Source organism: Lepus europaeus, chromosome 1 (genome assembly GCF_033115175.1).
Source record: "Lepus europaeus isolate LE1 chromosome 1, mLepTim1.pri, whole genome shotgun sequence".
Lineage (NCBI taxonomy): Eukaryota > Metazoa > Chordata > Mammalia > Lagomorpha > Leporidae > Lepus > Lepus europaeus.
This window is the reverse complement of record NC_084827.1, coordinates 15,931,541-15,948,195: the sequence shown is the minus strand read 5'-3', so window position 1 is coordinate 15,948,195 and position 16,655 is coordinate 15,931,541. Positions and strand designations below refer to the sequence as shown.

The 16,655-nt window shown below is 48.3% G+C and overlaps 1 protein-coding gene across 1 annotated transcript in view; it reads right to left on the bottom strand.

The window, feature by feature from the left end:
- Positions 1–16,428, bottom strand: part of CHCHD3 (coiled-coil-helix-coiled-coil-helix domain containing 3) — a 282,290-nt gene extending 265,862 nt beyond the window's left edge. The window contains exons 1-2 of the mRNA XM_062198182.1: positions 16,196–16,428; positions 5,086–5,173 (exon numbers count right to left, since the gene is read on the bottom strand). Coding sequence (XP_062054166.1) covers positions 5,086–5,173; positions 16,196–16,276 — 169 coding nt within the window. The 5' untranslated portion in view covers positions 16,277–16,428. The remainder of the gene's footprint in view (positions 1–5,085; positions 5,174–16,195) is intronic.
- Between the last annotated feature and the right edge of the window lie 227 nt (positions 16,429–16,655).

Here is a 16,655-nt window from a genome sequence, read left to right as displayed (position 1 = left end):
ATGAGCACAGCTTTGAGTCCTGGCTGCTCTGCTTCTGATCCAGCTCCCACTAATGCACCTGTGAAAGCAGCAGAAGATGGCCCAAGTGCTTGTGTCCCTGCACCCACATGGGAGACCTGGATGGAGTTCCAGGCTTCTGGCCTTGGCTTGGCCCAGTCCTGACCAATGTACCCATTTGAGGAGTGATCGAGCAGATGGAGGATCTATCTCTCTCTGTCTCTTCCTCGCTGTCACTCTGCCTTTCAAATAAATAAATACATCTTAAGAAAAAAATACATGTGACAAAACTTAGTTCTTGTATATAGCAATCCTGGGGCTCCCAGCCCCCTCAAACACACTACCCTATATTCACACATGTGAGTAGCCTAGGGCTGGTATGAGTAAGAGCCCTATGAGGAAGAAAGCATTTTAATAAATATTAAACATTCAACTCATATTTAATATATAATTTACTTGACACTGAAAAATGTAGAAAAGGCTAGTGACATTTTCATCAATGCATTTTTGTAGGCTGGAAAAATTATTTCACTGCACATCTAAATTATAAATCATAAGAAATCTATTGAGTACTAACTAAAACCTCTAAATGAGACAACTCAAAGAGAACATAAATTTCGAGGCTTTCAACTTTTATCAACATATTTTTTTAGTTCCAAGAAGAACAAATCATTGTTAATTTATACAATCATAGTCTAATTGCGTTCTTCACCTAAAGGCAAGCTCATTCGAACGCGTGTGTCAAATCTTAGTGCTTTTCTTGGGTGAGGTCGGCATAGGAAATCATGTTGTACGCAAGAGCCTGTCCTATTAGCCTTGCCAAGTCTTTTCCACACAACAGTGCAATCAGGAAGAAAGGTCCTTGCAAGGCTTATGGCGCCACACAGGTAATTAGAGCGAGCTCGAGTCTAGGCAGTCAGAACCTACAGCACACCCAGAACATGTAGGTCAGGAAGCTGTGCCAAAGACTGAGGGAAAGATAATAGACCGCGGGGGAACGCTCCCTGAAGTTTCCACTAACCAATAATGCCAGCGCGGTTGGGATATGGAAGGGGCAGGAAACAGGTCACGCGCACGCACACAAATGCACACACATGCACAGTTTTCAGGCTCCACACCCTCAGCCACACCAGCAGTGCTCGTCATGCCAACCACTGGTATATTCTTTTCTTTTTCTTTTTTTTTTTTTTTTTTTTTTTTTGACAGGCAGAGTGGATAGTGAGAGAGAGACAGAGAGAAAGGTCTTCCTTTTTGCCGTTGGTTCACCCTCCAATGGCCGCTGCGGCCGGCGCATCTCGCTGATCCGAAGCCAGGAGCCAGGTGCTTCTCCTGGTCTCCCATGGGGTGCAGGGCCCAAGCACTTGGGCCATCCTCCACTGCACTCCCTGGCCACAGCAGAGAGCTGGCCTGGAAGGGGGGCAACCGGGATAGAATCCGGCGCCCCAACCGGGACTAGAACCCAGTGTGCCGGCGCCACAAGGCAGAGGATTAGCCTGTTGAGCCACGGCGCCGGCCAATACTCTTAACTACAGCTGCACAGTGGGACCTTCTGCAGTGACAGACGTGTGCCGTCTCTGCACGGTCCAGTATGGCAGTCACCAGCCACGCACAGTTACTGACAAGAAACATGGCTAGTGCAACTGAAGAGCTGGGAAGCACTTTTACTGGCCAGATGGTGGCTATCGTGTAGAGAGCACAATTCTAGCCTGACTCCAAAATGCAAGTGACTTCCCAAGAGCTTTCAGTGCCCAGGCTGGTCTCGGCTGGGCGTGTTGCAAAGAGTTCACCAGTCGTCACGTCAAACCTAGAATGGGAAGTGGAACCTGAGCTTCTCACGACATCAGTGTCCTGCCCTGCGGGCCATCACTGTCATGGCCATTCACAGAAAGCCTCTAACCTCAAAGTAGCAGTGTACGAAACCAACACAAGAAGGAAAACATTCACACTCCTTCAACTCACTGCTGAATGAGAGCTAACGTGAGAAACAGCCACAAGAACCAACAGTGAGCTACTCACAGATGGAAGGCTGGTTCCTGAGCTCAGAGAGAACACCAGTAAAAGGCAGCTCCTCCCTCCAACCAACTTCAGCCACATCCTTTCTACGAATGAAGCAAGGCCTCATTCCAGCGACAATAAAACAGAGTGGTCGACAGCATTTGCTCTGGAGCCAGACAGACTTGAATGCAAGTCCAGCTGTGTAATAATTCATCATCACCTCAAGTCTCTAGTTCCTTCTATGCGACATGGGTTGATAACAGCCCTTTCCTCAAAGGGCTTTCAGGGCTAAATGAGCTGAGCTATATAAAGAATTTACCAGAATATATAATGCATAATAAATATTACTGAAGTGTCACCTGTATTGTTTCATCTTTATTCCCTCACTATCATCCTCTATAACTCAGTACACATAAAACACCTACCTACAAACCATATTTTAGAACAAATTCCAATTTTAAAGATACTTGTATCAAAAGGTATTCTCACACCAATTTACTTATCACATTTAATCTCATTAGCATCTAGGTTTCTTTTATACTGTTTTTGCCTTCCTCCTAGTCTTGCTGCATATTTAGTGTTACATACACAAAACCTCTAAACTGTTTGAGATATCTATTTTTGTCCTATCAAATTACATATCATAATTATCTGCAAAGCAAAAAGTCGATACATTCCACCTAAATTAAATTTGTAGAATTCTATTCCAGAAGAGCAAAACTGGCTACTTTTAAAGTGGATATTGGAATCTGTCCTAAACTAACTCAACCAACGCTTACTAACAAGCACTCACTAGGAAGCAGGCATCATCCTGGGAGCAGGAGGCTCAGCTGAGAACAGACAAGGGACAGGGTCCCTGGAGCTTGCCTTCTGCAAAGATAACAGTCACAGTGGCTAAGGAGGGGAGGAGTGGAGAAGGTGATGAGATGAGCCGATGCTGGAGAGGGAGCAGACAGGGACCAGTCACCGGGTGTCTCAGGGGCCAAGGGAGCTATTTCAGTTACATCCTAGAAACCATGGGTGGAGAGCCATCACAGCAATGTGACAGGAAGTGAATGGGACATCCACCTTTCTCCAAAGACAGGGTCTTCCATAGGCGCAGCGCAGCATCGGGGACAGGAGTGCAAGTCGGGGCCAGCTGAGACACTCCCACAGCAGGTGTGGTTTCAAGACAACAGCTTTCTGCACTGGAGGCACAGCAGTGACGGACCCGAAAGGAACAGTTCAGACATGCTTCAGAGATGCAGCTGATGGACAAGGCAATAGCCTAACTACAGCGACAAAGGAAACAAGGGTGAATCCCTGGCTTGGGGCTTGATTCCCTGTGCCACATCCTGGGAGAGACGGAGAGGAGAAGGAAGTCTGGGCGAGAACACGAAGGTTTGTTTGGGAGATATTAACCTCCACATGGGGATTTCAAGTAGGCAGCTGTCTATTAAAGTCGGGAGTTCTGGGGAAAGGCCGGGGCTTGAGATACCACGGGGGTCACAGGCAGCTTGACAATGATTTTAAAGCCATGTACTTGGACAAGACCACTTAGTGGGAATCAGCAAAGGAGCCAGACGAAGGACTGCAAGCAAGCTGGAAGGAAAGCCAAGAGTGTGGCACAGAGCCGACAGCTTCCAGGGGCCAGCACTGTGGTGAGGCAGGTGAAGCCACTGCCCATGGTGCCAAGCATCCCACGTGGGCACCAGTTCAAGTCCCTGCTGCTCCACTTCTGACCCAGCTCCCTGCTAGTGCGTTTGGGAGGGAAGCAGAGGATGGCTCAAGTGCTTGGTCCCCTGTACCCATGTGAGAGACCCAGAAGAAGCTCCTGGATCCTGGCTTCAGCTCCAGCCATTGCAGCCATTTGGAGAGTAAACCAGTGGATTTGGGGGTGGGGGGGATGGAGGAGGTGGGAGGGAGAGGTCTCACTCTCTCTCAACGCTTTCAAAAAATTAAATAAATCTTTAGAAAAAAAAAAAAAAACCAGCTTCTGGCAAGGAGAGAGATGTTCACTTCCTATCTAGTGTGAATTAACCATGAACCTCTTTCAACTGTTTTAGTAAGCAGAAAGCTTCAAAAAGAGCAAGAACTTTTCTTATTCATCTTGGGACCCTCCGCTCTAACTACCTGAGGACACTTCAAAAAGTCCATGAAAAAACAGAATTAGAAGTGTATCTTGGTGCAAAAAGTTTGAAATCCATAGTTTTTTCGAAAATGTGCGCTTGCCAAGTGTTATCTGAGGAGCCCTCGTATCGAAAGCTCAATGCGCACTGACCGACTTAATGACTCCTGAGGAGAAATCACAGCTGCCAAGGGAATGACCTGGCGTGGCATCTCACCTCCCTCACCTTCACAACCACAGCCAGATCTTCCCTTCCTAACAAACAAGTACACTCAGTCCAAAATTAATCACCCATCATCGTCTTGTTGCCATTCCACGGCACACAGCACTCCCATCGGTCAGACGGGCAGTGTCAAGAGCAGTGCTGGACACAGCAGGTGCTCAGTATTTGTTGGATGAGTCGAGGGGTGGAGCAGGAGAGGCGAAATTGTATGAAGTCTCCCATCTCTTTCTTACCCAGCAGGACCTACGGATAAACTGACGCTGTAGGTTTCAGTTAACACCATTTTTTCTACCAATAACTAAGATTGGTTTTGACAAACTAAATCTTTCACAGACTTAGGAGAAATTATTAGAAAATAAATTTACTTGAACTAATTTACAATTTGCAAACAGTAAGCCAGTATGTTCTAAGTCCAAAGTATTTTACAAATATTGACTCCTAAATCTCCAATATCTCATAAACAATCAATTTTACACACACACACACACACACCAAAACATCAAATAACTTTCCAAAGCCTAGGAGAGGGTTCAGGAATGGGAATGAAAAATCAAAGTCTCCAAAGACTATTTGAACGTTGATTGATTGTTAGCACGTAACATTGGAAAATCAACCCCGATACTGAATCCCAGGGCTCCCTACAGAAAGCTGAATACCCAAATAACAAAGGCAGAAGTACAGGAGAACATGACTAATGAGTGCGCTTTTTTTTTCCTCCTCTGATTTTTCTACTTAAAACGCAAAAATTAAAATTCTGCAATACCTGAGGCTCCATAAACACCAGAATGCCGCTGAGACCTGGAACCAGATGGAGAGGATTCCTTCATTCGATCAATCACATTTTCCGAGAGCTGAAAAAGCAACATCAAAATGAAATCAATTATGAAGGAACAAGAAAAAAAAAACCAGTGCAATAACACCCATGTAAGTTGGTCATCCATATCGATATGTGTAACGAACGGCCTGAAGAAATTAGGCTGTCTCTAAGGAGCAAGGAAGAACGGCTGTCAGATTTCAGGATGGCCGACACCGTGGCTTAACAGGCTAATCCTCCGCCTTGCGGCACCGGCACACGGGGTTCTAGTCCCGGTTGGGGCACTGGATTCTGTCCCGGTTGCCCCTCTTCCAGGCCAGCTCTCTGCTATGGCCCGGGAAGGCAGTGGAGGATGGCCCAAGTCCCTGGGCCCTGCACCCGCATGGGAGACCAGGAGAAGCACCTGGCTCCTGGCTTCGGATCAGCGCGGTGCGCCGGCCGCAGTGGCCATTGGAGGGTGAACCAACGGCAAAAAGGAAGACCTTTCTCTCTGTCTCTCTCACTATCCACTCTGCTGTCAAAAAAAAAAAAAAAAAGATTTCCGGATGCACCCCACCATACTACTTTTCTAATGCACTAACTGCCCATTATAACAACCTCTCGTTTCACACTGGAGTGTAACCTCCGAGAAAACGTAAGCTGTTTTGCATTAACAGGCCTTAGCACCTTCTTTCCCTCTGATCCCAAAGAAAACAGTGCTCCTTCCTCTCCCAGCCCACCCTCCAGTTCAAAACTAACCACATACAACTGCTCAGGAAGTAGCCCAGACTTGGGAGAATTCAAAACCATCAAGCTGCTTAACACGTAGTGGAATAAACAGACAACCAATGGGCATTTAAATACGACATGAAGGGCGCCGCTTGAGTAGGCCTGGAATGGAGTAGATGGATGGCACAATGGGCAGTACAGCTAGCCAGGCTGAGCGTGGGGCAGGGGGAAGCCCAAGGATGGAACCACTTATAAGGGAAAGAGATAAGTTAGGAAGACAGGGATAAGAGGGTTCAGGATGAGGAACATTAAGTGAAGGTAGAAGAAGGGATTTGCTTCCATTAGACATCCAAGCAGAGACATCAAGAAGGAAGCTGGCAACTAGGGGGAGCCCTGGGGAACACTCAGGCCGGGAGCTAGAGTCACCAGCCCCACGGTTACCATCATCTCCTTTCTCACTGTCTTCATAGGACTTTCAGCTGATACTGCTGAAAGCCAGGATACAGCTGTCCTGAAACCATATTCCCAGAATGCAATAATCTAACCCTGGTTGACAACGAATGGCTAAATAAATGAATGAAACAACAGCGAAGGAACAGAAGAACCACAGATGGGCTGAACTGTGAAAGTACAGAGGAGGCCTCATGGAGAGAGAAGGCGGAGAGTTCAGATTTCAAAGACTCACAGTAAACTCTTCAATCTAAAGACCCTGAACTTAATCCCCAGGACAACTGGGCACTATTTAAGGATCTTAGGCAGAGAAATGACATACCCCAGGATTTGCATTTCGGGAAGCTCACGCTGGCTGCAGTGCAGGGAGCAGATTGGAGAGAGACGAGAACAGAAGTCAAACCCCTGAAGGAGGCCCAAGGATCGATTAAGGAGCTATTAAGCATATGTCTATACAAAGACTTTCACCGCAATGCTCATAGCGGCATTATTCATATTAGCAGGAGTGGAAACAAACAAATGTCTGTCTAATGGACAAACACTATGTATCCTTATAACAGAATACAAATTAGTAACAGGAAAAGGGAATTCTGATACAAAAATATACAGCATGGTTGGATCTGAAAATCATTAAGCTAAGTAAAAGAAGCCACCAGCAAAAGGCTACATATTATGTGATTCTATTCATACAGAAGTCCAGAAGAGATAACTTTATTGAGACAGAGTAGACAAGTAGTTACACATAGCTAGGGCTGGAATCAGAATTAACTCTATCAACGGGCATGAGAGATCCTGCTGGGGTAATCAAACTGAAACTGGGTTTTAGTGCCGGCTGTATAAAACGTTTAACTTATTAAAACTTGTTAATGGTACACTTAAAAAAAAAAACGAGCAGGTGAACTTCGCGGCATGCAAACTACTCCACAATGAAGTTGTTCTTTTTTTTTTTGAAAACCTACAGTGGTAATCCAGGCGAGAATCCACTGAAAAACTATTGAGGATTCCAAATGGCTAACATCCACCCAGGACTTGCTGTGGGTCAGGCACAACACTGAGCCAAGCACTTGACTATTTAACCCTTAACGTGCCAGTGAGACAGAGACTACCACTCCCTCGACATTAGAGCAGGAAATGGAAGCCCAGGCAGCCAGAGTGATTTTCCCTGGACCACACAGCTTCAACAGCACAGTCAGGACTCACACCCAGGGGAGGGTGAGTCTCGAGGTCACCCTCCATCATCCCTCTTCATTATCACTCTCCTGTCTCTCCAGATGTGGGACAGAAACAGGAGTCACCAAGGACCCTGGGGTTTGCAGTCAAGTAGCTGGCTGACGGTCTTCCAAGGTCCATTTTCTGGACTGTCCACTGTCTGGCTTTACCCCAGAGCAGTGAAGTGCTCTAGCAACAGTCACCAATGGCCAAATAACCTTGTGTATTCACATAAACATTTTACATGTATAAAGACCTCACTTCCGTTAGCACCTAACACCTTTGGCTCCGCCCCTTCCGGGAACTCTCACTGGGCATCTGGGACCTGCCCTGTCCTAGTTCTCTCGAAGACTCTGGGTGAGTCTAATGTCTACCTGTAAATGCTAAAAGGCCTCACAATCTGTTCTTTGCCCTTACTTGCTCCTCATTCCATGCACTCTTCAAACTCCCCTCTCACCCCTGATTTTGAAATACTGTTGCTGGATTCATAAACTCTAAATCCATGATCTCCAACCCAAGACCTCAAAGTCAGGAACCCAAACTGAACTGCCCAGTGGACACCTTCCCTCAGATCACGGGTGGGGAACGCCATCCTGGAGGCAGTAGAAGACATTATGGGGACTAGCTCTGCCAAGGTAACCGCAAGCAGGATTCAAAATTCAGCAAGTCTATACCAGGCTAACTTTTAATTTGATCATTTTGTATGGTCTGCAAATGATGTTTTCAATATCCTAATAGCCCTTGGCAGGAAAAAACGTTCCCTACACATGCCTTAGGCCACAAGCACCTTAGACCCAACGTGTCCAACACTCCTGTTCGTCAAAAATCTCTTCTTCCCCCTGCTTTCCTTGCCTAATATCACCTCCACTCAGCTTCTTAATCAGGACATAGTACCTGTCCTCAACCCTTCTCTCTCCCTCATTTTCTCAGCCTAACTTTCTCAACTTCTAAATATTTAATGAACCCCTCATCTCCTGTCCCATCCAATTTCTCCAGCCCTAATTCATGGTACCTAAAATAATCCTCCCAAAACACAAGACTGATCATGGTAACCCCAGGCTTCAAATCCTTCGATGGTTACGATGACAGGGAAGCCTAAAATACCTTCATGGCATGCACAACTTCTTCACCACTTTCGGGATGGTCTAACTCTCCGATCTCCGATTAAACGCCATACCCTGTTTGATCCTCATATGTGGCTAAACTGGTTTGTTACCATCTCTTTGCTTGGACCCATGCTTACATTGCTTTCTCTCCCAGTTCCTTTTAAGATCCAGCTCACACATCCACAAGACTTCAGTGACTATTCCAACAGTGCCTACCTACGGCTACCCTTCCTTGTGCCCACTGCACCTTGCACAAGCCTCTAAATGCTCCAGCGAGAGAGTATTTGTCCTTCCATGTTTGTCTTTCCAGGAGATTGCTGAGGACCGAACATGTTAATGAGTCATCCACTCAACACAGGCTGACTAAGCCCAGCGCTAAGGAAAGCCCCAAGGATCCATCAGTGAACAGCCTGTGCCTCAAGTTACTCCTGTCTCAGAGCCAAACCAGAGTGGTGGTTACAAGGCAAAGAGGAAGACCACATTTCAGAAGTTGTACCCTTTGAAGGGAAAACCCATGAGTCCATACTTGGAAGACAAGCAGAAGTAAGGGAAGTGAGCATCAAGGGATTTCTATGTGAAGATCTCAGGGCCAGCAGCATCTGACCGTAGCCACTGGGGTATGGCTGGAGCTCATTTGCAAAGCTGAACCACAGCTCAGGAGATGGAGCCCAGTCTCCCAAACTTACAGATGAGAAACAGAGCCCCTGAGTAACACCATCCAGTTCCTGGCTGCACAGAAACCAGAAGTGGCAGCCCCAAACTCCGGTCTAAGCTCTCCGGCATTAAAGTACTCTCTTTCAGTCCCCTGCGTGCGACAAAAACATGGCCCTGACTTACCAGCAGATAAAATGAGCCTTCACTAGTACAATCTTAGAGCTGCTTTAACTGATGTGTAAAGCTCGTTTATACACGCGACGTTCTACACATATTGTAAAATATTTATTTGAAAGGCAAAGTGAGACAGAGAAAAAGAGCAAGTGAGCGGGCTTCCGTAGGCTGGTTCACTCTCCAAATGGCCACAATAGCAGACTGGGTCAGGCCAAAGCCAGGAGACTGGAACTGCATCTGGGTCTCCCAAGTGGCTGGCAGGGACCCAAGGACTTGGGCCATCTTCTGCTGCCTTCCCAGGCACCTCAGCAGGAAGTGCGGCTGCAGCAGAGCAGCTGGAACTTGAGCCAGAGCTCCAACGCGGGATATGGATGTCCCAGGCGGCAGCTTACCCTGCAGCACTGCCACAGCAGCTCCACTCTATATAATACATATATGGTATATTACACTATATAGCATTACACATTACATATTACCATACATACAATATATACCATTAGATAGCCAATGTGACTATGTGAATAAGCTAATATATAAGCTAAGGCAGCTTTTAAGGCTTTTATATATAAAATTTTTATATTTTAATTTCTATTTCTACATTTGAGATCCAAGTCAAATAAGTACAACGGCACTAAAAATATATTCCACCTAATTAGAAAGCAAATGTGTTTGCTAAAAATCAAGTGTTAGCTATAAAATTTCCTCTATGTGAGATAAGCCATCTTTTTAAAGGAAGACTCTCCTTGATCATCTACAGTTCATATGCTCCTTTAATTTATGAGAACTTTTATTTTTAGTTATTTATTGGAGAGGTAGAGAGAGATGGAGACACAGAAATTCACCGCCCAAATGGCCACAATAGCTAGAGCAGGGACAGGCAAGAAGCCAGGAATTCAATCCAGGTCTCCCACGTGGGCGGCAAGGACCCCAGGCACTTGAGCCATCACCCGCTGCCTCCCAGGGTGTCTACAAGCAGGAAGTTGGAATTGGAGTGAAGGACTAGGACCCGGGCACTCTGATATGGGATGCAGGCATCCCAAATAGCACCTTAACTGCTAGGGCAAACTCATTGACCCCCGCCCTCCATCCACTGCTCATCAAAAGTCTTACCTTGCTACAATGTACTGCTGCTTTCAAAACGACTACACAAAGCCCTGGCATCGCATTGACTATGCAGCCTCTAGGGCCCTCACCTTCCTCATTTAAAAAAATGAGCATGGTATTTACCCCTGAGGTTCTGAAAGGGACGACAGTTTGTGCTGTAACTACAATGTGCTACATAAATATTTGGCCAAGATATCACCCCTACGGCTCCAGCCACAAGGACTATGGCTGACGGACTCTCATTTCATCTTGGTCCCTTCCCCACTGACTGCAGCAGGGCTGGGCCTACAGCCACGGCCAGCACAATGTACCGAAGCAGCTCCGTTCTCTCTCTGCTCCTTAGGGGGAATCGCACAATAGGCCTTTCCACCTACTCGCTACTTGTTTCTTTCTGTGGCTTCTCTGAATGCTGAAAAGTTGCAACTTACTATCAAATCCTGACCTCAATGCAGAACATTTCCCAGCCAGGTCTTGGGATGGATAAGCACCGTGCTCCTGGCCACAGCAGCACAAAGGAAAAGTACTGTGGGACCGCCTGCGTGCCAGCCTCCTTTTGTTCTTACAATCTTTCGACAACTGCTTCCTTACGCCCTTCCAAAGGGGCACCCGTGGCAGCCCGCAGGGGCCACTCTGCTGGCTCCAAGCTCTGTCACCCTATCCCCATCTGTTCCCAGCGACAGTCGTGCTGCCGCCACTGATATCTGAACCGAAGGCTCTCTGGGCCGCCGTCCCAGCTGCAGTAGGAAGTTCAGACCTACACGCTCCCCTAACGTCGGACAGGAGCATGCACCTGCAAGGCAGCTGATGAGATTCTGAGACGCTGGGCCTGGGTTACACACACACTCTGTGGCTGTGAAACTTTCTCGTGATGAAAACTGACCCAAAAGAGGGGTAGCGGAGTCACAGGTACAACACAGGCCTCTGTGCGAGCAACTTCTTCAGCAAACAGCTCTTTCCCAAGCAGGCACTTCTCGTATTTACTGAGCCATTCCTACCACACATGCATTCCAGCCATCTCTGGACTCTACCAAGTACCCCATACAGAAATTAATAAAGAATGGTGAAAATCCTGACCACACACACACGCACACACACTGGGAACTACACCCACAGCGCCATGGACGCAGCCGTCCCTGCAGGATCGTTGGCGGAGTGCATGGTTCTGTGCAGCCCACGGCTTACAGTGTCTAAAAGGTCACAAACTAAAAGCCATTCAAGCATCTCTGTCCTAATACAAGGAACCATCAGGAGAGCCAGGCCTGCAACACTCGGCCCGCTGTCTCTCATACTCCACCTTTTCCCTGTCGCTCCTGAAGACCAATTTAAGCACATGGAGCTTGCCAAGAATAAATTTACTACTCACCACGCCAGTGCACGCCAGACAAGAGGCTGTGCGTTATCTTCCAGGCTTCCCACTCCTTGCTTCCCACCCACCTTGTCTGGTCTCATCCAGCATTAGCAAAAACACATCACGCACCAACCCAGAGCCCAGTATTTGTTCAGAAATGGGAGACCGAGTGAGAGAGACACAGATAAAGTACTCTGCTCCCAGGAACAGGGCTTCCGTCGCCCTTCTCTAAGAGGGGACAGACACCAACGAGACCCAGCTTTTCTCATCTCCTTCCAGATGTGTTTTACCAAACTGATTCACGAATGCTGACCCACCTCCTTTCGCACCACCAGGTCATCTTCTGTGACAGCACTGGCTTGCTTTTCAACTACCGTTTTAACAAAGAGGCTCCAAAAACTACTTTAAGGGCACAGGGAGTCGGAGGGAATGCTATACATGTACGGTATGCAATTCCTGGCTTAGATTTATAATTTGTCATTTGTGTTTCTTTGCATTGTCACTAACAGAAACCATGAACTTCTTGCTTTATGAAATCCCAGGAGGCTTACTGCTACCCGGCCCAAAAGATCCACAGCATCTAAAGCTGAAATGAACAAATCATCTACTATTCAGTTACCCACTGGGTAGCTGAATTCATACTCTGCTAACATGCTCTCTCCAGAATCTTCCTGAGTAGCCTACATGAAGTAGCCTCTTTAAGGGCTCTCAACTGCCAACACGTCCCAAAGCCGAGCTGTGCTCCACACTAGCATCCGTACTGCTGTCACTGGCTCCTGTGAACTTCAGCTTGCAACGTCAAGGCCGGCTGCAGAGCCTTGTTTATGCCTGGAAAGCATGATAAATATTACTTTGAAAATGATACTCATTGAAGTTGACATTTGCTCTAGAAGAGTTCACTCACAGCTTTGATGTTTCAGATAAACTTGTGAACGATTGAGTCAAAAGCACACGTTCCAAGCAGGCCCAGCAGGAGCTCACAAAAATCCCATTAAGCACATGTAATAGGAGTAATGCAAGTGCTGGGTCTTTCTTTCACTAGAAATTTATTTTAGATTCGGGGAGGAGAGCAAGGCAAGAGGGTGGCCTTTCATCCAACCCATACAAATAGCTTCAGGTTTGAAGTTGGAATCAGGTATAAGAATATAGGAGGAGAGAAAAAAAAACTATCAATTACTAATGATAAAGGGAAAAAAAAAAAACTATAAATACCACAAAAGTAACACGATGTAGGTGAGAGGGAGCTTTAAACTGTAGTTAAATCCTTTGATTACTAATAAATACACGAAAACAAGATCTATTAATATACTCGGCCTAGTTATCAAAAGTCTTACGTTGCTCACTAAATGTCATTCTTTGTGAAATATGAAAAATTAAATTCCTGCCCTGCCCAGGGGAACAGAACACAGAACTAGTTTTCCAAGTGACTCGCTCCTGAGGATGTGCTGGGACACTCTGACTTCGACAACTAGGCAGGTTTGCAGAATTTGCACCAGCCAAGTTCAGCTAATCCACCTGCAACTCAAAAGGGAAACAGGGCCTTGTTGGCCCCACACTGAAACCAACCAAAACCACTTGAGTTGAATCCAGAGACTGCTGTTTCTTACCCTTCCCCACGCCTCAGAGGGAAACTAGATGACTGCTTCAAGCCAAGAAAGACGTAAAAATTAACTAGAAAGAAAACCTACCAAATACCTACACAAAAAGCACACAGGCGACAGACAGAAGGCAGCAACTCACTTCCCAGTCCACTCACACGTACATGTCTTACCTAAGTTTGCATAAGTTAATGTAGCCATTCCCTCAACGGTTCTCCTGACAGCCACAAGGCACTGTCAGATGCTCACATACATGATGTCAAATCCTCAGACAAGCGGCAAGATCTAGATTTACAATCAAAAGTGCCTTGTCCAGAGCCACCCAGCCTCTGAGAGGCGGAGCTAGGATCCAAGCTCAGGTCTGCTTTCCTCCATCGTATTCTCTTTCCACTATAACACAGAATCCCAGGCTTCTACCTGTGAAATGATGGCTGCCTTTTTTTTTTTTCTTTGACAGCCAGAGTTAGACTGTGAGAGAGAAAGACAGAAAGGTCTTCCTTCCGTTGGTTCGCCCCCCAAATGGCTGCCACGGCCGGTGCACTGCACCGATCTGAAGGCAGGAGCCAGGTGCCTCCTCCTGGTCTCCCATGTGGGTGCAGGACCCAAGCACTTGGGCCATCCTCCACTGCACTCCCGGGCCACAGCAGAGAGCTGGCCTGGAAGGGGAGCAACCGGGACAGAATCTGGCGCCCCGACCGGGACTAGAACCCAGGGTGCCGGCACTGCAGGCAGAGGATTAGCTAAGTGAGCTGTGATGGCTGCCTTTTATAAAACCTACAGAAGACCAGAAGTAGTCAAGAGCTTACCTCATCCTCCCAGCACAAGACGACAGAAGCAACCATGTTCCCCTTTAAGGATAGCAAATATGATCAGACACGTGCCTTGTCCAAGGTCACAGGCTAATAAATACCTGACCCAAGATTTAAACTGAAGGCTATTTAACTCTAAGTTGGCACCCTTCTGACAACGACCTCAAAGAAATCGGAGTGACCTCTCGGTACTCAATTCCACTGCGTGTCATTTGCAGAGGAAACTGCACAGAGCTGAGCAAGGCCACAGGACACGGACAGTGGCACGAGGCTCACAGAATTTCAGACTATCAGAGATCTGAGACCCTGCCCCATCCTCTTACAGGTGAGGAAACCGAAGCCCAGAGACCACCAACCGGCCCTGCAGCAGAAGCACTGGACGCCACAGCGAACAGTGTAAGGGCATCTAGGTGAAGGGCGTGCTATGAAAAAACACAGAGAGGTCGCAAGGAGCATTGCGTGAGCTCGAATTGAAGGAGCAAACATCAAACGTAATATTGGAGAAGGAAAAAGAAAAAACTGAAGACTGCTCTCGTTAAGTTTTCTATCCAAGATACTTCTTCAAGTTCTGAAACGCAGATTTTTAGAGCACCCTTCCATTTCAGGAGAGTACACATCCCCACTGCCACCTTACTCGATCTTCATACTTGCTAGGCATCTCTGAGCTGTGGCCAGATTCCCCGCCAGTTCTGTCTGCGGTCACCCTGTGTCTGTGTTAGAGAGTGACACACATTTTCCTAACCAAAGTCTTCTCACCTAAAATTTATCTTGCGCTGCCTTTCCGTTTTCACCCTGCGGTGCTGCGGAACACCCACAGCCTAAAGGCAAGATTTTTTTTTTTTTAAATCTCTGCATAAATCCAAGTTTCCAATCCTTTTCATTTTACTCCAAGGAGCAGCAACTAAACCACAAAGAACACAAGAATGCAGCCTCGGATGCTGTGTTGCAAAATGCAGCACTATTGTTAATCAATCCAGAAACCTTGGTCACAGACCAAAAAGAGTTCACCAGTCTCAGTTTCTACACAGAACACTTTAATAAGTTCTTCTCAAGGTTAACAGTTTCAGAAGAGAAAGCTTTTCCACGCTGTGTGTAGTTAGTAAGTTTTATTTCCCCGGTAACACAACAGTAAATACATTCATTGAGACTGGTTGTGTGCTAGCAGGGTAGGGAAAATATAAAGTATCGTAAGACACCCCGAATGAAGTCCACATGGCTTTATTTCCTGGGTGCTGGCTGGTCCTTGCAGCAGAGAGCGTGTTAACTGAAGTCGGTGTGCTGACTCCCTGGAGAAAGTCAAGTTTGAGTTCAGGCACCAAGTACGTGGAGAGGGCCTAAGAGAACTCGCTGCCACCTCTCAGAGCTCTGAAACCCCGCAGGCCTAGCCCAGCCAGGACCCGGCCGGCAGGCACCAGTCCTGGGAGCCACAGGTCACAGAGCCCGCGCCCGGGAAAGCGCAGAGACCGAGAGAAGGGGAAGCGGCGAGGGCAGCGTGTGCGGGAGCCAGGGCAAGGGGTGGCCCCGGGGGGAGCGCGCTCAAGGACTGGAAGCCGAGGCAGGCAAGGCGGGCGGCGTCAGCACACCCGGGGAGGTGGCCTGTGCCCGCGGGAGAGCGAGCTGCGGGCCCCGAGCCCAGGGGAGTGACACCGGGCCCACGGCACAGTGCGGCGAGGGGCGGCGAGCAGGGCAAGGCCGGAGGAGGGTCTCGGGGCAGCCGGCCCAGGGCCTCTGCACGAACGCCCCGAGAAGTCAGACTCCCGCATCCTCCCCCGGGCCGGCTTCGGGCCGGTGAGGCCCAGGGAAGGCCCGGCTGCGGGTCCGAGCAGCGGGCAGCCGAGCGGGTCCAGGAAACGCAGGGCAGGGGTCCGAGCCGTGGGCCGCCCGCCCGCCGGAACTCACCCGGATGCCCTTCACCACGGTGATGTTCTCATTCTCGTCCGCCTCGAAGGTGACCCGGCGGGTGCTGGCGGTCCCGCCCATGGCTCCTGCCTCCGCTCCTGCACGGATCCAGCACGGACCACGGGCACCTCACAACTCCACGCACACGCGCGCCAACGTGCCGGGACCCTTCCCGGGCTGCACGGGAGCAAGGCCACGACCCCGAGGAGCAAGGAGAAGGCGCCGGTCTGAGTTCCCGCCTCCTCCGGTCACGTGCCGAAACAGCTACACCTCCGATTGGTCAGAGCCGCGAAGGGCCCGCCTCCACTCGGCGGAGGGTGCTGGAATTGGCTGGCCTGGACCCGGATGCTATGGCAACAGGTGCTGTTTGACAAGGCTTCCGGAGCTCCCGGGTGAAGTGGGAATTGTAGTCCCTATCTGGCACGCGGGGTGGTGGGACTCTCTTGCCTCGTCCCGGAGA